The sequence below is a fragment of the Macadamia integrifolia genome, unplaced genomic scaffold (assembly GCF_013358625.1).
Source record: "Macadamia integrifolia cultivar HAES 741 unplaced genomic scaffold, SCU_Mint_v3 scaffold449, whole genome shotgun sequence".
Classification (NCBI taxonomy): Eukaryota; Viridiplantae; Streptophyta; class Magnoliopsida; order Proteales; family Proteaceae; genus Macadamia; species Macadamia integrifolia.
In genome coordinates, this window is record NW_024870452.1 from 246,931 (window position 1) to 269,948 (window position 23,018).

Below are 23,018 nucleotides of genomic sequence, written 5' to 3' on the forward strand. Positions count from 1 at the left end.
TCATTGCACTGTGAATGCCCGTTTACTTAAACAGGCCTGGGTTTGGGAGGCATGATATGATTTGTAATTGGACCGATCGGTGTCGAGCTTTAATCGCGCTACCTTAAACGGGCCTTAAACGGACTATGGGCCTATTTAATTCTAAACAGGCTATAAATGGGCCTACCCTAAAATCATTTTTTGAGCGGATTAAATTATTGGCTTTATAATTTAAGATTTTTTCTTAGAATTTAAGAAGATAAGATTCTTAAAAAAGATATTTACAATTTAAGCATTACTCATATTTTGTAGTATTAGTGGTAGAATAGGTATTTACAATTTAAGCATTTTTCTAAAGGGGGTTGGGTTGATCGAGCTAAGTGAGTCGGTTCTAACGGGCTACTTAAGTAAGTCGAGCCGGTCGGACACCCAACGGGCTACTACTTTGCACCGTAAATGTCTGTTTAATAAACGTGTCGGGCTTAAGCCTTTCCCGTTTATTAAACGGGCTGGTTCAGGTCTGACCTTAAGTGAGTCAGGCTGGGTTAGGCCTACCAATGTGGGCTTAGGATTGACACTCTTAACTTTCTTCTTCCCAAATTTATATGATACTTATGTTGAAGATAAATTGAAATGTACTACCAAAATGACTTCTCTATCAGTGTATTTAGAACTTGACACATCATTTTGATTGCCTCTTTGTCTTATTCCAAAATTTATGTAGCAAATTTTTTTTTAATTAATTTAAAAATAATTTATCAAAACCTGTTATTATCTTATTTATTTTTATTAAAAATAAAAATTTAAATATGCAAAAGTATAAATTAATTGAATTCTCGGTCTTTTCAATAATAATTTAAAATCTTAAACATTTAAAAGTGGGGTGGAAAAATAGAGTTTTGAGTTGTGACCGAAAATTTTACCTACAAAAATTATAAATAAAAAAAGGAGAGACAGATAAGAGTGTGAAGGAGAAAAAGAGAGAGAAATCTGGAGAAGAAAGAGAAACAACCATGGAATTGGTATTGGAATCTCGATCGGGTCAAGCATCCACAAGCTCCATAGCGAAGGTCTTTTCTTCCTTTTTCCTCTCCTCCATATCTCAATCTCTCCTGCAACTACTTCTGCTTCTTTTGTCTTTCTTTCTTTCTTTCCAATTTCTTCAGATTTCTAGGATTACGCTTTTGATTTGATCCTTCTGGTTCGTGTAATTGTATCTTTTTTTTTTTTTTTCAAATCTTATCAGTTCAAATTCGATTCCGGGTCTATAATTTGTGGAGAAATACTTGATCTTATTGTTCTTGTCTCTGTTGATGTGGTTTTATTTTCTGCTTGTGAACTGTAACTGATTATTACAATCCGTTCTGGTACAATTCCCTCTCTTTCGAACCGATTCTGCTCCAGTTTCGCATAATTTTAATGGATAGGCTTATCTCTTTTTGCGAATAAGCCGGTCTCGAGATCCGTGGATTCTTTTCCTTATCTGATCTTTGTGGTGAGCTTTCTGACGGAAAAAGGCCGTAATTTAGAAGGTTGAGTGTTTTCGCGGAAAAATTCTTTCTTCTTTCCATCTTTGGGGCTTCTTTTTTTTTTTTTTTCACATTTCTGCTCTTGTGGAAAAAGTTATTATTTTGGACTTTTTCGAATTTGCGATTTGGGAAATAAAATAAAGAAGACAATTGAACAGTGGAATTTCGTGCGCTGCACTTTAAGACCGACCCCAAAAAAGGTTTGCTTTTTCAAAATTCTGTGTGCTGCAGTTTTGTCTTTTGGGTGATTGAGTTTGGATCTGATTCGATCCAAAGTTCTGTGTTTCTGGGCAATTTTTTTTTCCCCCTAATTTTGAAGTTGTTCAATTCAATTCGAGAGCTCGAAGAGTGTCAGATTGCTTTTTGCTCGGTGTTAGTTAGAGCAAAAGTGGAGTTTCAGATTTGTTTCTGACGGATCCTCCCATTGAAAACAAGTGCTGTTGTTTTTTTGCTGTTCTGGAGTGCCTACTGAACATTATCAGGGCCCTGAGGATGGGGTCCTGCTTATCGGTTGATGGGAGGAGTGGGCTCCCTGGTTCGCCGCCTTCTGAGTCGAAGAGGAAGAACGGAAGGAGGAGGCGTGGGATGCGAAGTTCTTCGTTCGATTACAAGAGGGATGAGCAGCTGCGTAGGATTCCAGGGAGAATGTTCTTGAACGGGGCTAACGAAATTGCTTCTCTGTTTACTCAACAGGGCAGGAAAGGAACCAACCAGGATGCCATGATTGTTTGGGAGGTATTTTTCTCTTTACCATCTCAACATGGTAGCTTCTCTGTTTGCTTGCATATTCTTTTTCCAAAGAAAATTTATTATTCTCCTTTCTTCTTTGAACGAATGTTCTGTCCCCCCCAACCGGGGGAAAAAAAAAATTCTGTTTATTTTTGCATAAATAAATTTTCAACTATATAACTTTGCGGGAAGTTTCTGTATCTAGCTTGTTACCTGTATATTGGGCTAGCTACAGCTCATTGCTTTTATTTCTTCTCCTGCATCGCAGGTGAATCTTCCAGTGGGTATATATGCTGAAACTGGTTTTGCTGAGGTTTTATTGATACGATTTTATGATCTGGATTTTGCCCAGTACCAAAAAAAAAAAAAAATGATTTTTGCCATTTCAATTGTGAGTTTTTCACCTACCACAGATTTCAATCCACTCATTGTATGGAATAACCTACTATGTCTATTACTAGTTCCAATAGTTCTTGGGACATGGCTGCTACTAAGGAGTCTGATCATACGGGGAAATCATTTTTGCATTTCTCTCTGCTATTGAACAAAGATGGTTTCCTTAATCCAACTTTGCTTCAGTTCTATCCTTCCTCTCTGCATTACTTCCCCAGTTGTAGTTCAAATCTAATATCATTACCATCTTCATGCGTCGGCATCAGAAAGTCTATTTTCTCTGAAAGATGTTTTATATTTACAGAATTTTGGTTCAAGAACGGACACAGTCTTCTGTGGTGTTTTTGATGGCCATGGTCCCTATGGCCATATGGTTGCAAAAAGAGTGAGAGATTCTCTTCCATTGAAGCTAAGAGCCCATTGGGAAGTAAATATGGGCGGCGATGAAGTGTCCATAGAACTCAGCGGCAGTGCCTTGGGAAGCATGAATTCTGAAGATACTTCCTTTTTATGTCTTGATGAGGAATCCAAGGAATCTATAGATCTTGAAGAGAAGGAGAAGCACCCAGATATTTTTTTTACACTGAGAGAGTCATTTCTAAAGGCTTTCAAAGTTATGGATAAGGAACTGAAATTGCACCCCAATATTGATTGTTTCTGTAGTGGGACAACTGCAGTCACCCTGATCAAGCAGGTATTGGATTATATGCTTGAAAATTTTTAATTTCACAGACTTCAGCTAGAGGGTGGACCCCGTGCAATGGTAAAGTTGCTCCATTGCGACCTAGTGGGCGTGGGTTCGAGTTGGGAAACAGTCTCTCTGCGAAACGGAGTTAAGGCTGCGATCATTATGACCCTTCCCAGAGCCCGTGGTGGCGGAAGCCTCATACACTGGGTACACCCTTTTTAGACTTCAGCTAGAGTTCTTTCCAGGTCACAAATGCCTTAGTTGTTGTGTTTAGGGTCAGGATCTTATTATTGGAAATGTTGGGGACTCTAGAGCCATACTGTGTACAAGGGATCAAGATGAAACACTTATTGCTGTTCAGTTGACCGTGGACCTCAAACCAAATCTTCCAGGTATGTCTCTCTATGATGAAAGTTCTATCAACTTCTTCTGTACTTTATTATTTGTTTTTAGCACCTCCAAAGTTCTACTTGCCCTTGTTTTGTTACTGAAATAACATCTAAACTTCCTAGAATTGGTTAATATTTATTTGAAACTTGGTCATACCTCTAACTGTAAAGACATGTTCATTTCTCTCTGTCAGAAGGAAATCCTTCTTGGTTGAATTTGGCTTGATTGCATAAAGTGATCAAATGTGAAATTCAACAAATGATGCTTTATGTTGAGATGTGTTGGATCATTAAAACATATAATTGCTAAAATAAGCAATAGATATATGTCATGATGGCATTGAAGAATTGGAAGCTATTCCCACTTTAGTTGTCTTGTTAAGAATGTATGATAGTATAATTCAAGTAAAACCTGATGCTATATGTACTTGGACTCTTTGAAAGAGCATGTAATATCAATTTAAGAGGTGTAACAGTTAGATGTAGATGAAGTGTCACAAATTTCCATTTTGTCAGATCATTTATCTGCTCATATATTCCTTGCCCTTGTAAAATAATAAATGGCTTAGCTTCCTATGTGATAAAGCTCATACTGAAACGATCTCAAGATTTGAAGATTATCTCCAACTGTAGCCATAGCAGTGTCAAACCCTTGTGTTTACTCTTAGTCTGTTTTATAGACGTCAGTGAGACATTGTATACAGAATATAATGTAGCAAACCTGAACCTGAAAATTTGACAGGTATCTGAACTCAGTTTAACTCAATTAAGCCTTCTCCAAAATAAATGGGGGTTGGCTACATGAATTCTGTTCCACCATTTGACTCTATTAAGGTCGTATTAGTTGTCATGTCTAGTATATTCATATTTATCATCACTACTTCTTTCTGAGTCACTTTTGGTCTACCTTTTTGTTGTTCAATTCCTTTAATCTTTATCATACAGCTCAGCTCAGTCTTATCCTAACTAAATGGGGCCGCTTCATTAATGGTTTCAAATATCGGTAATGGATTGGCCAATATCATTAATGGCCAAGGCCGATTCTGTATCGGCATAGTGGTTTGTAGTAAGGCAAAACTGTCAAAAATTGATTTTTCAAGAAAAGGGAGGGAAAAACAGCCGATGTGGGCCGATACGTCCGATCTGTATCAGTGTCAATGGCCAATATCTAAAACCATGGCTACATTGATCCTCTTTTGCCAAATAACTCTATTTAAAGCCATACATGTTGTCCGTCCCAAGTTGTGCATGTTGTTACTCACTAGTTCTCCTAGAATCATTTTAGGCCTGCCAGTCAGCCTATGGCTCTTTTAGCATCTCCAATCTGTATCATATAATTCTTCCCTACCGGTACATTCAAAGTTTTCCGTTGTACATGTTCATGCCAATTCAAGCGAATTTCTCTCAACTTATCATGTTGGAGCTACACCTAATTAGTGTTGGTGTATAATGTCTTGTATTCCGTCACAGTTTAATCTAGGGAGTATTGGTGCAGCACCTAGACAGGCAGGACGGCGGTCCCGCTAGCCGGTTAGCGGGCCGTGGGGGTTGCAAGGGGGCAGGAGGCCCCCCTGCATGGCAGGGGGTGTAGGGGGGCGTAGCCCCCTGCTCGAATTTTTTATTTGAGGGCAATTGTGTACTTTCCGGATTAGGGTTTTTTCGCTATATATTTGTAGCGAGGGTTTCTTTCTCTGTAATGCAAGCAATACGGAGAGGTGTGAGGAAGAGCGTTGTAACCCTATTCTCCATTGATAGTGAAACAGGATCTCATCTCACTGAGGACGTCGGCAACCTTGCCGAACCTCGTAAAATCCGTGTGCATTGTATGTTTTGTTTTTCCATTATCTTCTGCATCGTTTTAGGGTTGCGTTTCTACAAATTAGTATTAGAGCTCTAGGTTTCCGTTTTCTAGGGTTTACTATCATGATGGAAGGGAAGGGATCGAATGTCAAGTATGATATCGAGAGGTTTAATGGGAAGAACAATTTCACCCTCTGGCGTCAAAGGATGAAGGATCTTCTGATACAACAGGGTTTGGCGAAAACGTTGTTGGGGAAGTCGAAGAAACCTGCAAAAATTACTGACGAAGATTGGGAAGAGATGGAGGAAAAGGCGGTAAATGCTATTCGATTAAATCTTTCTGATGATGCCCTACAATATGTTGTGGGTATCAAATCTGCACCACAGTTATGGGCGAAACTTGAAAGCATCTACATGACGAAGTCCTTAACGAACAAGTTGTTCGTGAAGAAACAATTGTATTCTCTACAGATGGAGGAAGGTACAGATCTATTAAAGCATCTTAACATGTTCAATCAGATCGTAAGTAAACTTGCAAACCTGGAGGTTAAGATCGAGGATGAAGACAAGGCGTTACTATTGCTGTCATCGCTCCCAGAATCATATGATCACCTAGTAACGACTCTCTTGTACGGGAAGGAGACCCTTGAGATGGATGAAGTCGCAACTGCTCTTATGTCCAATGAAACAAGGAAGAAAGCCAGTAGTACGAAATCTCAAGGAGAAGGTTTTTTCGGAGGTGACAAGGAGCAGGAAAGAGGGAGATCAAATCAGAAGGGATTTGGGAAGAGTCGATCGAAATCAAAAGGGGGCAAAGACAAAGGTCTCTTGTTACTATTGCAAGAAAGAAGGTCATCTGAAGAGAGAGTGCTTGAAGAGGAAGGCGGACTTAAAGAAGAAAGGTGTAGATAAGGCATCTGAGGAAGCTAGCGTGGTTGACAGTTCAGATGGAGATGATGGAGATGTACTCTCTATATCATCAGGTAAGAATCAATCTTCTGATTCTTGGATTTTAGATTCTGGATGTTCATATCACATGTGTCCACATAAGGATTGGTTTGATACATATCAACCATATAATGGTGGGTTTGTCCTAATGGGAATGATGCCGTATGCAAGACCATTGGGATAGGCACTATCAAAATCAAGATGTTTGATGGGATAGTAAAAACCTTAGCAGATGTGAGACATGTACCAGAATTAAGGAAAAACTTAATATCTTTGGGGGCACTTGACTCAAATGGCTGTAAGTACATAGCAGAAGGTGGAGTTCTCAAAGTTATTAAGGGTGTAATGGTTGTCATGAAGGGACAGCTAGCAGGAAACCTATACAGACTCATAGGGAGCACAGTTATAGGTGGAGCATCTATGACTACAGATGCAGTATTTGATACAGATGATACCTATCTGTGGTTAGGGCATATGGGAGAAAGAGGATTGATGGAGCTTCATAAAAGGAAAATGTTGAAAGGAGTAAAAACTTGTAAACTGAACTTCTGCAAGTATTGTGTGTTCGGAAAACAGTGCAAACTTAGTTTCAAAACTGCAAAACATAGGAGTAAAGGGGTGCTTGATTATGTACACAGCGATGTATGGGGTCTTTCAACAACAAAATCTAAAGGTGGGGCAGAATACTTCGTGACCTTTGTTGATGATTACTCAAGGAAAGTCTGGATCTACTTCATGAAGCATAAAAGTGAGGTGTTCACTAAATTTAAGGAATGGAAGGATGAGGTAGAAAGGAAGACAGGAAAAAAAAATTAAATACTTGAGAACAGATAATGGAGGAGAGTACACATACAAGCCGTTTCTAGAATTGTGCAAAGCTGAAGGGATTACACGTCACTTCACAGTTCCAAAGACACCACAACAAAATGGTGTAGCTGAAAGGATGAACAGAACACTTCTAGAAAGAGCTCGGAGTATGAGGCTGAATGTAGGGTTGAGCAAGAGATTTTGGGCAGAAGCAGTGAACATGGCATGTTTCCTCATCAATAGGTCTCCATCAAAGGCGATTGATTGTAAAATTCCTGAAGAGGTATGGACAGAAAAACCAGTAGATTATTCTATTCTAAAAATATTTGGTTGTCCAGCCTATGCGCATGTTGAGAGTGAGCAGCGTTCCAAGTTAGACTCAAAGTCTAAGCAGTGTATCTTTCTTGGTTTTAAGAAAGGTGTAAAGGGATTCAAGTTGTGGGATCCAAGTTCACAGAAAATTGTGGTTAGCAGAAACGTGTTTGATGAGTCTCATATAGTGAAGTCAAATTACAATTCACAAGCAGTTGATGAAAATAAAGAAGGTTCTACTGTGCAGGTGGAGTTAGGTGAGTTAAAAACAAGAGAATGAGTCATCAAGTGACTTACCAGGACAACAGGAAGCAGTAGAAGTTCCCTATACTGTGGCAAAGGGTAAAGGGAAGCGTACTTACAAAGCACTTATGAGATACGGGTTTGAGGACATGCTTGCCTATGCCCTCACTGTAGGTACAGGTGATCCATCTTCCTACCATGATGCTTTGAGTGATGCACAACATGATAAATGGATGACAGCTATGATGGAGGAAATGGAATCTCTACAGAAGAACAAGACTTGGGAGATTGTGAAAAAACCCAAGAGAAGAAAAATCATTGGGTGTAAATGGGTCTTTCGTAAGAAAGAGGCAGCATCTGAGAAGGAGCGTGAAAGGTATAAGGCCAGACTTATAGCCAAGGGCTATGCACAGAAGGAGGGGATAGACTACAATGAAATATTCTCTCCAGTGGTGAAACACACTTCGATCAGGGTACTACTTGCTTTGGTGGCCATGTATGATTTAGAGCTTGAACAACTTGATGTGAAAACTGCATTTCTTCATGGTGACTTGGAGGAACAGATTTACATGGAGCAGCCTGAAGGTTTCAAGGTGCAGGGAAAGGAAGACCATGTTTTTTTGCTTAAGAGGTCGCTTTATGGCCTTAAGCAATCTCCTAGGCAGTGGTACAAGCGCTTTGATTCCCACATGATGAAGATTGGCTACACAAGAAGTGAGTATGATAGTTGTGTTTATTATAAAGTGTCAAGTGATAATTCCATTATTTTGTTGATGCTTTATGTTGATGACATGCTCATTGCTGCAAAGAACAAACATGATATAGTCTCTTTGAAGTCTTTGTTGAGTGCTGAATTTGAGATGAAGGATCTTGGTGCCGCTAAGAAGATCCTTGGCATGGAAATCCTTAGAGATAGAAATGCAGGTAAACTTTGGGTAACTCAGAAGAGGTATATTGAAAAGGTGCTAGAGCGTTTCAATATGGAAAAGGCTAAGCCGGTTAGCACTCCGTTAGCTGGCCACTTCAAGTTATCTGAAAGGGAATGCCCTACAACACATGAGGAGGTGGAGCAGATGTCTCAAGTCCCTTATGCTAGCGCAGTTGGGAGTCTCATGTATGCTATGGTTTGTAGCAGGCCGGATTTGTCTCATGCAGTCAGTGTTGTTAGCAGATACATGAGTAATCCAGGGAAGGAGCATTGGAATGCAATTATGTGGATCTTCAGATATTTGAGCAAGACTAAAGATATAGGTGTTATGTTCAGTGGCAAGGGAAGTTCTACAGAATTGGCAGGTTATGTTGATTCTGACTATGCTGGTGATTTAGACAAGAGGAGGTCTACTACAGGGTATGTGTTTACATTGGCTGGTGGACCTATATCATGGAGGGCGATGCTTCAGTCTACAATTGCATTGTCCACTACAGAGGCAGAGTACATGGCAGCAGTTGAGGCTGCCAAGGAAGGAGTCTGGTTGGCTGGACTAGTTCGTGAGTTGGGGTTGGAGCAAGGAGGTACAGTGTTACATTGTGACAGTCAGAGTGCCATACATCTTGCAAAGAATCAGGTGTTTCATGCAAGGACAAAGCATATTGATGTGAGATTTCACAAGATCAGGGAGCTTGTGTCAGAAGGCAGTATTCACTTGAGAAAAATTCATACAGATCTCAATCCTGCAGATATGTTTACAAAGCCAGTTACTACAGAGAAGTTTGAGTCCTGTTTGGACTTGATTAATATTACTCATTGTTGAAGATGAGGGACGCACCAAACAGGTGCGGGTTTGTACCTCTAATGAGGTACAATGATGAAGACGACTACAAGTTATCTTTACAGGAGGCTCGACAGAATTCAAGCCAAGGTGGAGATTGTTGGTGTATGATATCTTGTATTCCGTCGCAATTTAATCCAGGGAGTACTGGTGCAACACCTGGACAGACAGACAGGTGTACTTTCCGGATTAGGGTTTTTTCGCTATATATTTGTAGCGAGGGTTTCTTTCTCTGTAATGCAAGTAATACTGAGAGGTGTGAGGACGAGCGCTGTAACCCTATTCTCCATTGATAGTGAAGCAGGATCTCATCTCACCGGGGACGTAGGCAACCTTGCCGAACCTCGTAAAATTCGTGTGCATTGTTTGTTTTGTTTTTCCATTATCTTCTGCATCGTTTTAGGGTTGTGTTTCTACAATTAGCTCTAATTTGTCCGTTCCTTATTTTATCTTTTCTACTTTTCGACTTGTCCACTCATCTATCTCAACATCCTCATTTCAGCTACACTATGTTTATATGTTGTTTCTTCACCATCAAACATTCTGCCCCATACATAGTATATGGTGCTGCAATAATAAGTTTAACTTTCCATGTAAATAGTGTGTAAAAAAATTACAAAATACATGATAAATTAGGATAGTGGGGGAAATAAAATTGCAAGTCTTTATGCTTCAAATGTTTCTGTTTTGTATGCATTATCCTTGTTATATAGGTAAACAATATGCATTGCCATGAACTAAAGTGAAGTGTGAATGATATGAAAAGAAAAAAGGGAATATGTTTGATCCAGATATTGTCTAAGTTTGTTATTTATTATTAACTCTTTTCCCCATTTTCATTTTTCTTATAGTGGAAGCTGAGCGGATTAGGAAATGTAAAGGGAGGGTTTTCGCCCTTCAGGACGAGCCTGAGGTTGCTCGAGTGTGGCTGCCTCACAATGACTCCCCTGGCCTGGCAATGGCCCGGGCTTTTGGGGATTTCTGCCTCAAGGATTTTGGTTTGATCTCTGTGCCAGAGATATCTTATAGACGCCTCACGGAGAGGGACAAATTTGTAGTGTTGGCTACAGATGGGGTAAGAGACAAATCGAAATATTGATCTTTTATTCCTCTTTTTCTTTTTCTGTTTGGTTTGATCTTATAATAATAACAATGCAATCTGCTCATGATCCTTGACATTATGTAATATTTTGAGATGTAATTTTTAATTTCTTGTGTATGACACAATTATTCTGTCTGTAAATGCGATTATTTAATTCTTCTGGGACTGACTTGCAGTGGGTTGAGAGATCATCAACTACCTATTACTTCAGTCATGTAATAGATGTATTTTTACAGATGAAATGGCTGCATAACTTAATGCAATGCCTGGTATTTGGAGGACTTTGCAGTAGTTGTTACCATGTGGGAGCCTGCCTGGTCTATAAGGTCTGACATATCCACTCTTTCGCAGCAGGCTGAACCACTGCACTACAGTAGTTGCCATTCCATCCATACGAAAATCAGGCAGTGTAGCAGGATTTTTGTAGCCTATCTGGTTCACTCATTTGGCTAGGTTTTTCATGAAAAGAAAGAATAAGAGAAGTAACAGCATTGGGCTTCACTTTTGAAGACTCCAACCCGGTCTATTTAGCGATTGATTGGCACAAGAATTTGATTAATTGTCTAATCGGTGGTAGGATGTGGGGTGTAATAACATTTGTTTGCCATTCCATCCATACGAAAACCAGGCAGTGTAGCAGGATTTTTGTAGCCTATCTGGTTCACTCATTTGGCTAGGTTTTTCATGAAAAGAAAGCATAAGAGAAGTAACAGCAAGCATATTGGGCTCCACTTTCGAAGACTCCAACCCGGTCTATTTAGCGATTGTTGGTACAAGAATTTGATTAATTGTCTAATTGGTGGTAGGATGTGGGGTGTAATAACATTTGTTAACTGTGCAGAAAGTATGGGCATATCTCATGAATTTGTTGATCAGCTGATCTAGATTGAGAGTAATGGGTAATCTTACCTGCTCGTCGATACAAATTTTCCATTTCTATGGGTTTGAGAAAATATTTAAAAAAAAAAAAAAAATGTTGGATTGTCTTGCACTTGCACATGTTTGACTGTAGAATGCTGATTTCATCTTTGGTCAACCCTGCTGTGTTTCACAGAACCGATTTTATATGAACTTGATCTTTCTCCAAATTCATAATTTACTTGGACTCTTGGCAGGTCTGGGATGTGCTATCAAACAAAGAAGTTGTAGACATAGTGGCATCAGCGCCAACACGTTCTACAGCTGCTCGATCCTTGGTCGAGTCAGCAGTTCGTGCATGGAAATACAAATACCCAACCTCCAAGATTGATGACTGTGCGGTAGTGTGCCTCTTCCTCGACTCTGACTTGGACAATTCCAGCCCCTCCATCTCCAAAGCAAAATCACAGTTGACCTCGTTCAACCAACATGAGAGTAGTCATGAGAAACAACAGCCTCAAAGCCCAGGTGGTCTGAATCGATCAGGAACAGTACGAGCAGGTTCTGAGATCCAGCCAGAGGAAGAAGAGGAGGAAGAATCCCTAAATGAAGCTACAAGGCTAATGGGGATAGGAGACGAGTGGTCTGCTTTGGAAGGTGTCTCAAGGGTGAACACACTGTTGACCCTACCAAGGTTTAATGCTGGACATGAGGATAAAAAGCACACTGGAGGAACAAAGACTCGGAAATGATTGAAGGTATTAAATTTGGTTTCAGTTTCTTGGTCATATATCATCACAGAAATTGTGAAGCATCACCAAAATCATATCTATTTTCCATTTTTTTTTGCCCTGTTTAATTTATTTATGATTTCCCTTGCTACAGAGAGGGAAGTGTTTGTAGGGGGTGTCATTTATTTATTTTGGTTAGGAGAGGTGGGCCGGGCTTTATTAGCGTGTCTGGAGAATCCTCCTTTCTCTCTCTCTCTCTCTCTCTCTCTCTATTATATCTGTGGGTAGAAATGAAAGTTCTGTAAAATTTTTACCGTCCATGTTGTTTTGGTTTTTCCTTGGTGGTCTGGGGCTTCTTATCTTTTTTGTTTTTTTTTTGTTTTTGGTTGGGAGTAGCGTTATTTCTCACTGTTATATTGATAATAATTTTGTGATATTGAAGCCTCATGCAGAATTTGCATGGACTGTGTTGAACAGGCATCTTTTGTCCATAATTACTGGTTTTCCATGGAGGATGTATTTGTTTCAATGCAAAGTAAAGTGATTTATAGTTTGCTGGTGAAGCTCATATTTACGCCCAAGAACAGTAGAAAAAATAAAGAAAACCAAGAAAATATTTTCCCTCTTGCTTTTGCATATGTAATGTATCATTACTAAATATGGTAAAAAATTTAAGTAGTTTATACAATCATGGGTTCGCAAAAGGTAATGATTATAAAAATTTATTTTTGAAATTTGAAAATTTCACTCCCCTTCCTTTTAGATTTCTCTGGTAATCGAACATAGCCTTTAGGAAAACAATTGGGATAAATATCAGAGTTGACACTTAAAATGAAAGTGACCATATGCTCTACGAGAGTCTTATATACGATTGAAAATCATGGACACTTGATAGGGTTGAGTTGTGCGATTGGTCACTCTTTCAGATTGTAGTCATTATTTATGGCACAATTTTTTGAATTTACCACTAAGGGGTTGGATAGAAACTCACAAAGGAGTCAGACAAGAGATCCAACTGGCAGTTGTTGTAATGCTATAATTATTATTATTTTGGGAAAATTACATGATTACCCATTTTTGAGTTTTCTCTTACAAAATTATCCAACCTATGCTTCACTTAGCAAAAATATACTAAAATAGGTTTGAGTTTACAAAATTAACCAAAATAGTAGCCTTCACTCAATCAAGGATAGATATTGCCATTTTTACCCCCAACAATCCCTTCTTCGATCACCCTTCCGATTGCCCTAAATGAAACAATCGAAGCACAGTTCTCCTCAACGATGAGTACTCTATTGGGTTAGGGTATACCTTTCCCGGCCATGGCATCGAATTAAACCAACCCCTATTTTCCCCTTCTCCAGAAGTATTCCCTACCCTTGTTCCTCATCCTTTGCAACCCCATCGCCGCTGCAATTCCGACCCATCTCATAAGATACCATGATTCATTCCCCGCCTCTATTCTCTCTTCTCCATATATACCCCCTCCGCTAGGAGACATATGATTTTCACATTTGTTTGCATCTTTTAGCGTAGGCAGGGGCGAGTTGCAGGGGGTTGGTTCAGGTGCTGCTTCAGTTCCTAAGTTTAATTTTTAATCTTGTATTTAATTCAACGATATTGTAAATCTCCACTTCGGTTTCAATGCTGCTTCAATTCCTTTTGTAAGCCCACTTCCCACTTCCCACTTCCCACTTCCCAGATGTCATTGTTTATAAAACCAAACGATGAAACAAAAATCCAATAGTACAAACACAATTTGTCACACTCACGTCGAAGAGAGAGAGAACGAAAGCGAAAGCGAGAAGCCCCAGCCTTTGGGGTTGCAGAGATCTAGAACTGCTAGAAAACGAAAGCAACTTCTCAAATCCGATCCAAGGCCTGCCTATACTTCACACGTAGGTCAGTAGTGTAAAGACTAGAGCCATTGTTGTTTCAAGAAGTCGATTTCTCTTGTTCTTGGATTCCACCAGATCAATAAGCTAATTGCAGAAGAAGCTCCTCCAACATTCGGTGATGCCTCGCTAGGTCGAGTTGCAGGGAAGGGTGGACATAGAGATAGAAGTTGTGGAGTCGGAGGGTGGAGCACTTCAAGGGTAAAATGGTCCAAGAACATACATGGGTAGAGGGAATCACTGTATTGGGTAATTGTGTAAACGCAAACATGAAATGGATAATTTAGTAATGAGAAACCCAAATGTGGGTAATCACGTAATTTTCTCTATTATTTTTTTACAGATGGGGTAGGAGGGTCGACCAGTGATATTCCTTTGACTTAGCCCAACTATCTAAATAAATAAAAATAAAATAAAATAAAATAAAAGAAGGCTGCTTTAAAAAAAAAATAAAATAAAAGAAGACTGTTGAATTGTATGCGTTGAATATGGAACCTTTGAACAATACACCTTCTTATGGAACCTTTGAACAATACACCTACTTCGACAAAGGTTTTCTACCCCCACAAAAGAAAAAAAAAACACACACACACACGGGTGGAGGTCATAGCAAATTAGAAATCCTCGATCAATTTTGTAGGCATCGAAAATGGTTTCTCATTTGCACCATTTTCTGTGGCGTGAATGAAGACCTGTAATTTTCTACCAAAAAAAAAAAACTGTTAAGCCAATAAGTCTTGGGTTCTTTCTATGACGTGCTTATTGCTCATGGTTTTCATAATAATCATCTTCAGACTTTTTTTTTCCCCTTGTGATAGAAACCTTGGGGCTTGTTGACCTTACCTAATCATATGGAATTGACTATTCACCTTTATCAATATACATAAAAATCTTTGAGAGCCGTATTAAAGAAATAGAAGCATGACCGTTGGAGTAGGAGGAAGGTTTTGTGTGGACAAAAAAAATTCAAATTAGGCTCCTATGCGGCCCAGTGTGCTGTGCAGCACACATGCGGTGGTTGAGAGCATCTGTGCACACATCTTAGCACACGGATGTGCATATTTAGGGGTTCTTAGCCATCGAATGTGCAACACACACTATATTGTGCCATAGAGTTGCCCTGCACGAAAATTCCTTCATCACTGGTGATATGAATCTATGATTGGATTCCTGTGTCATCTTTTAATTTCCACCACTTATTGTATAAGGTTAAAAATGCACTTGCTTATGTTAAAACTTTTATCAAAGCGTCAGATATCTATGCTGAAGAGTGAACACCATGGGTGAAGAAAAACTGTCAGACATTAAATGTGTATCTGTTTTGGGATAGAGTTCCTAGTACCTACAGTGTAGTGGTCTCCCATGCCACATCAATCAGGTATAAGAGATGGTTTCGTCAATAGAGGGGCATATAATCACGGGCATATTTTTTTTTTGTGAAACTAATTTTTTTGTGGCGCATCAGTCAATGCTTGACTAAGGCAAGCCTAAAACTATTTTAATATTCACCCAACTAATTTCACAATAATCGACAAAACATGGCTCACATACAAACTGTTATGACTGAAATCCAACCATCGACTGGTGGAGAGACCTGCAAAAAAGAGGGGCTAGAGGGTACTTCGTCCAGGAGGCTCCGACGCCTAAGTAAGCTTTTAGATAACAATGATTAGGAGTAGTGGATAGAGAGGGACAGAGGCTGACCTCCATTTTGTAGGACTATCTACTTATTTATAGGGCGGGTCGAAACTAGTTTACTCTTATAGGTAGGTGCCTTGAGTTGATGGAGAGTCCCTTACTTTGTGTTTGGCTTTTTTGAATGCCAGGTGTCCCATTCTTACTGGCGGGGTGATTTTTTGGAGTAGCACAAACAATAAATACTTTACTATGGCTTGGTCGACCTAGCGTATACGTGGTGTTTCACTCCTTGTCCAACAATCCATCGTTGTACAATGGTTTTAAAGCTCAAACCAGATTGGTATCAACTCTGATTGATCCCTAATCTTGACCGACCCGATCCCGATACATGGGTGCGGCCTAAGGGTAGAAAAGAAATAAAAAACTGACTTTTATTAAAAAAAGAAAAAGCAAGGGTAAATTTGTTTGATAAAATCCAATCTAGGCCAAATTGAATTGTTATTGGTCATGGCCGATCCTGAGTTTTAGAACCTTGGTTGCAGCCCATCATTTATGTCACTACAACTTGAACCATGAAGTTATTGACACCTCAATTATCACCTAGAGGACCCTTGAGATAATAATGAATTGAGTCTGATACCATTTCCAAAGATTGTATAAAAGAAGATTATTGTTTTTTTTCCTGGTTTGATTGTGTGACAGAAACTGATCAAAATTAACCAAAACCTCTAGGATATTTGTGTTTTGTCATTGTGAACCCGAATCTAGCCCTTGGCACAAAGATGACACCATTTAGTTATTATTTCACGTGAATTACTGGCTGTAGGTTTCCCCAATTTGACCATATTTTGATTCTATTTCTTGAACGGATTGCCTCTAATCTCCACATCATTGGATAGTACTTGGAGTAACTTTTCCAATGATATATAGCTCTTTAAAAGTGGGCTGTTGGATAGGGAGATATCACCATTTGAAGGTTTGCAAAAAATTGGATAAGCATGTGTCAAAATACCTTACTTTGATGAAGAAAATAGCTAAATTTTACCATCAAAAGTTTCCATTTTTAGCTAGCAAAAATATATATATATATTTTTTGCCAACTAATTGTGGATTTCATGGGTGAAATCTCGGGGGTTACACTTTGATTTTTTTTTTTTTTTTGAAAACCTATGATTACCCCCTCCTTCAGATTAAATAATTTGAAAGAAAAACACATCTAAAAAAGACTAAAAAACTTCAAAATTTCAGTATTGCATCAACTAACTTATGCAAGTGAAAGAATACAAGACATCATACTTCCAACATCTATTTCATTTTTTTCCTTGTTCACCAAAGTTCAACTCCTAAAAATGCAAATTCAGTTACTTTTTATTTTTAATATTACAAGTAATTTTTTTTTAAGCTACCAAACCTACCTAAAGAAGAAAAAAAAAAAAAAAACAAGCTAAACCACATTAGAACTATGAATTTAGTTAAAATTTAAAATTGATTTTTGAATGACCTCTTTTGTTCTTAGTGACTGAATCCAGGGAAATCTCTTCAAACATTGGGGTAGGTATGACCTGATCTAAGAGTCTACTGTACGAATTCGAAATATATTTTGTCTGTTTGCCCCCCGGATCTCAAGGCTAACCCACCGTCCGACCCCCCCCCCCCGACGCAAAAAAAAAAAAAAAAAAAGAAGGAGAAAGAGATATTTTCCAATTGACACAAACACCCCCTTAAAGTCATGAAAGCACACACCATCAAAATGTAAATTATTTAAAATTATTTATATTTCAATTTTCTTGAGCATAAATTTTTGCTCATGATGTAATTATAAGTTATATGCAACAAGTTATATCACATAAGACTGAAAACAATGTTTTCTAGTAGGCAAGATGTGAAGCATATTATATAGTCCATAACTTAGATTATTTTATCAATCTAGATGAGATTTTGTTATAATAACCATGCATTTTAGTCTTGTTAATCTATTTGTTTGTATAGCAAATTAGTTCTTAGAATCAAATATTTTCTCTCTCCCTAATCAAATATTTGTTTATGTAGTACATTAGTTCTTAAACTATTTGTTTATACAGCCAAACTCTCCCAAAAACCCTATTTATAGAGGTGAAAGAATGGCCCAAAAAAGTTTTAAACGATTATTTTTTGCTCAACCAGGCGACTGCTTCATTAACCGATTGACTACATGGAGATTACGAATGATAAATACCCATTTTATTCCTATCATTAAGCCCTAACAAACTGGTCGACCAGAACATCGACTGTCGATAGGCCATGGCCATGTATAGTCTCTTCCAATCACCACTTAGTAAAATGGACACTACTCACTTTCTAGAGAGCGGATTGACTTGATAATTTTTCATATGAAACTATAAATTCAGATAGCTCCAATTTTCATGTTTTGGGGAAAGTCAAATTCTAACTGCACGATCATGTAAATTTCTCTTAAAGTTGTATGACAGATAGAACTCAGATGGCAATGCATCATATTCAATAATATAAGTTTAAAATATTCCTTTAAAGGAAACAAGGTTATACCATTAAGTCATTGTTGGGAACTAGTGAGCTAAGTCCTATGGGTCTAAGGACTGTGGGAATCACTTTATAACTTAGGAATAAAAAATTACAAGATTAAATTATTTCCCAACTCATGAGAACGCCTTCTTGAAGTGTATGCACTTGATGCACTAACGACAATATTGTTTAAGCTTGAATTTGATCTTCCAGTATGTGAGGCGTGCTTGTCAATAACATCCACTTGCTTGAGCTTACCTTCCATGTAAATTCTTTATGCTTGAAAATATTATGGGGATTAGTGGGGTTTCATGGACCTCTTCTTTATGAAAAGACCGTGGTATCTACTGATAGATTGGGATTTGCCACCTAGATTTGGGTTTTGAAACTATAGTTAAAAAAAAAAGGAAATGACACCATTTGAAATGGTTAATCATGAGTTAGGGTTCGTGTTAGGTTGTAGTCTGAGGAAAGAGTTAGACAACTCGATCCACCTATTAGAAATAAGACTTCAACCCTAAGTAAACACACATTATTAATGAGCCGACTATATTTGATCATACATACACATCTTTTTTATTTTTTTGTGCTAAAAAATAAATTTTATTAGAAGGAAGAAGAGGAATACATCAAAAGAAAAACATGAACACGGCCAAAACCACTAGAGCAGCTTGCAAACTTCACCTTCGGCATGGCTATCAGTAGAGAGAGCAAGCCCCACCCTAGTAGAATCTGAATCTATGCCTGTCTATCGTATCATTCTCCAAATCCATCAAGATATGCCTCGGGAGGGACACTGAGGTATCTGAGATCCCTGACTTAGAGGCCTTCTTCGTAAGATAGTGCGCCACCAGATTAGCTTTGTGGTAGTAGTGAGTGATCTTCCAAGGGATAGAATTTAGAAAGGGAGGAGCAAACACCCTTCTCTGAAGCACAAACCATGAGATCTGGTTCTTCTACACTGTAGACACCACTACTGCAGAGTCAGATTCAATCAACATTCTCCTTGCCCCATAATTCTTGGCCATCTTAATCCCTTCCATAACCGCCTTAAACTCGGCTTCATAGATTTTTCGGTTACCCAAGAAAGTACTGAAAGAGTTGCACACCATACCTTCCCTGTCGCGAACAATAACCCCGGTGCCTACTCTTCCTAGATTTCCCAAGGATCTGCCGTCCACGTTGATTTTAATCTAATTTGGCGGGGGCTTGCACCAGTGCACTTTCAGAGGGGGAGAATATCTGGGATTCTCGATAACTAAACCCAGTTTCCCACAACATAAAATATCCTTGATTGTCTTCACCTCACCCTTTGATCAGTTCAAGCATAGAGTAAGTGTGATACCCTAATTTCTAAACCCAGTCTAATTACTCGGTTGGTATGGTTTGATCTTGCAGGACCTGAATCTGAGCAAGCCGAGTTGGGCACGCTATGAAACATGATGGCAATGGTGACTCTGAACTCGGGTTAACCGGACGAGTTGGATTCAGTGCCTAGTGAAATCCAAGTGCCCAAGCCGTGCACTTGCACGTATCATCAGGCCATGTATGCACAATAAACCTACGTAGTTGTATATTATGACAAGTATGCGTGTTAATAAATTACTGAGAGTGAAATATGTGTCGGGGTCGAGCTCCATCAAAATCCCAATGATTCGGCTAAGTTTTAGCTGATTGGTGGGTGGTCATAGGTGGGTCGGACTCACCAATGTGACCTACCACTCTGGTCATATTTTGACCCAGGTTTAAATAATATTTATTACTTTTCTTTCCCCTCATTTATTGTTTTACATGGTGGGTGAGAAATTAAAGAAGAGAGAGAAAAGAAAGGAAGAAAAGGGAAGAAGGAGGAAGAAAAAGGGAAGAAGATGCTCATTGTGATATGCCGAGGTTGAATCTTTCGATTTCGACACCGGATTAGTGATCTTCATCTCGAGATCTATGATTTGAGGTGAGTAAAGTCTATATTTTTTAACCCCCAAGAAACCCTAAGTGAAATCCTTCGATTTGAGTAGGAATCCTTTAGATCTTGTTAATCCCTCTTGAGAATTTGAATGTAAGGTTTAATGAAGGACCTACATGTTATTTATGAAGGTTTTAGAAGAAGAAATTGTAAGATTTGAGAAGCATTTGTTGATCTCTTGAGCTAGAGAGGAGATTTGAGGTTGTTCTTGAGCAAATAGGTAAAATCCAACTTGAAACTTTGAATCAGTCCTAGATCTATGTCAGAATCACGATATGAGACCTTAGATTTATGGAAAATACAGTGAATTGACCTGTGGTGATTTCTCCAAGGTGGGATGGAGAATGAAAATAAACAGTAAAATCCTGATTCTGAGTAGTGGGTGCCTAGTGATGAGCACAATAATGTGTGAAATCTTAGGGATATAAGTGTACATTTTGCCCCACTTTGGATAATACTACTTTTATTTATTTATTTATTTTCAGTTTCTAAGTTTACAAGAGAAAGTGCTTAAAGTGAGTCAAGAACCAGTCCAAAGGTGGGACCCACTCATTAGTATCACATCCTCTCTCCTATAAAATCTTGAAGATTATTCTCTCTCCTTGCCACCTCACAAGATCTTGAAGATGCTATGCAGAGATTCCTTTCTGATTTAATCAAGATTGCAAGATATTGGTTAATATTGCAAGGAAGGAATATAATTTGTTAATTTTGGAAACGGATTCTCTATTTCCTCACACAATATCTCAGAGAATGAGGATTTTTACCAAGATTTAATTTAATTTAATTTTCTTTCTTTTCTTAAAGAAGACTTGTAGAAGGAAGGAGACAAGAAAAAACCCTATAAAAGCCCTTTCCTCCCCCCTCCTATTTTATTATTCTCCATAGTTTACTTTCTAGTTTATGCTTAGTTTTCTTCTTTCTCTCCCTCTCTCACTCTCTTTAGTTTTAGTTCTTCTTTATTTTTGCTTTAATCACTTTTGTAATAGTTTTTTATGTCAATTAATGCAACCACTCTTTATTCTTATTCAGCCTTTTATGTTTATGATCTATGCAATTGAGTTGTAATTTTTAAAGTTATAGTTCTAGGCTTAGATCTAGGTGACAAGATCACGAGCCGTGGAACATCTTTTTTTTCAAGTTCAGTTTTTTTTTGTTTCAAGATTTGTTTTCTCTAGTACTAAAAATTTCAGATTTGGTTTACTCCAGATCTTGTTTTTAGTACTGGTAGTATCTCAAATCACCCAAGCTTTCAAGTTCAAGGGTTGAAGTTCAAGTAATTAGGCTCCTTCAATAGTCTTCTCTCCCCCCTCTCATTCCCTCTTCTAACTACCCTTTCTTTCTTAATTTAGGATTTTAATTTCAGTCGTTACATTATTGCTATGCCTTTCCCCTAAGGTTCATGGCTAGTGTATGTGTTGGCTTTGCCCCTCCTAGCCATAGAACCATCAATTTATTGCTTTTATTTTAATTGTCTCTTTTTCCCTAAAATCAAGTAGGGTAACCCTTGTAAGAGTGACTCTCTGGTCAAGTAGGGAAGCTCATATTCTGATGCAACCCTTGGGCTAAGTAGAGAAACCTACTTGTGAGTCTCTCTCGAGCTTTCTCCCCTTTTTTTTACTTTAATTTTATTTCAATATTTTTTTCCTTTATTTATTTATTTATTTATTTTTAAATTACATGGGTTATTTATTTTTAGTTATTTATTTATTTAATTTTAATTGCGTGGCTTGCGTCTTTAAATTCTTAGATGACGAATGGTTAGGACGTTATTTTAGATACATATGTTTAGGACGGTAATTAGAATTAGATCACAACCATTAATCGGTTCACTTTCACATTATTAAAAGAAATAAAAAAATAAAGTGGTTGCTCTCCCTGTGTTCGACCCGTAGCTACACTGATCCGTACGCTTGCGATTACATTTAAAATCTCAAAGAAGTTTTTGGCGCCGTTGCCGGGGGGACAGTTCCATATTATTTTTCGCTTTCTTTTGGTAAATCGGAGTGTTTTGTTTTGTTTTTCCTTTTATTTTATTGAATTCCTAAGAAGAACAACTTGCAATAATAGTTGTATCGATGGAGGTCGCCATGCCTCACAGTATGATAAAGACAGGTTTCGCCCTGTAGTAGTACCTCAGGAATTGACTTGGGCAACCCCGAATTCCTGCTGGTAAGCTCCCACAAAGCCAAAAAAAAAAAAATCATAAAAAAAGTTTTGCTATCCATTCTTTTGTGCTTGTCTTGCTCTAGTTGTGGGTAGTTTTCTGTTGCATGAGTGTTAGGTGGGTACGTTTAGAAAGAAGAGATCCAACAAGTAGTGATCCTATACGTTTGCTTTCTTTAAAACCCTTCAATATGGGAGACCAACAGCAAAATCCTTCACCTAAATCTTTGAAAGATAGGTTCTACCCTGCTAGAACAGCCCAACCTTCCTGCATAGTTCTACCACAAGCACAGGGCAATAATTTTGAACTCAAATCTCAATACATCACTATGTTGCCCCACTTCTATGGGTTAACCTCTGAGGATGCATACCTATTTCTAAGGGAATTTGAAGAGGTATGTATTCTAATTAAGATGCTGTTAAGCTTAGGTTTATCACTTTTGTATTGAAAGACCAAGCTAAGAAGTGGTTGTATGGGTTACCCATAAATTCCATAACCTCATGGGAACAATTCATAGTTGTCTTCCTTAAGAAGTTTTTCCCAACTCACAAGACCAAT

At 38.3% G+C, this 23,018-nt stretch overlaps 1 protein-coding gene across 1 annotated transcript; it reads left to right on the forward strand.

The window, feature by feature from the left end:
- The first annotated feature begins 923 nt into the window (after positions 1–923).
- On the forward strand, positions 924–12,845 carry LOC122068668 (probable protein phosphatase 2C 33). The gene is made up of 5 exons (XM_042632548.1): positions 924–2,243; positions 2,935–3,324; positions 3,593–3,710; positions 10,438–10,661; positions 11,804–12,845. Exons 1-5 carry the CDS (start codon positions 2,001–2,003, stop codon positions 12,296–12,298), a joined length of 1,470 nt encoding a protein of 489 aa, XP_042488482.1. The 5' UTR covers positions 924–2,000; the 3' UTR covers positions 12,299–12,845.
- The last annotated feature ends 10,173 nt before the right edge of the window (positions 12,846–23,018 follow it).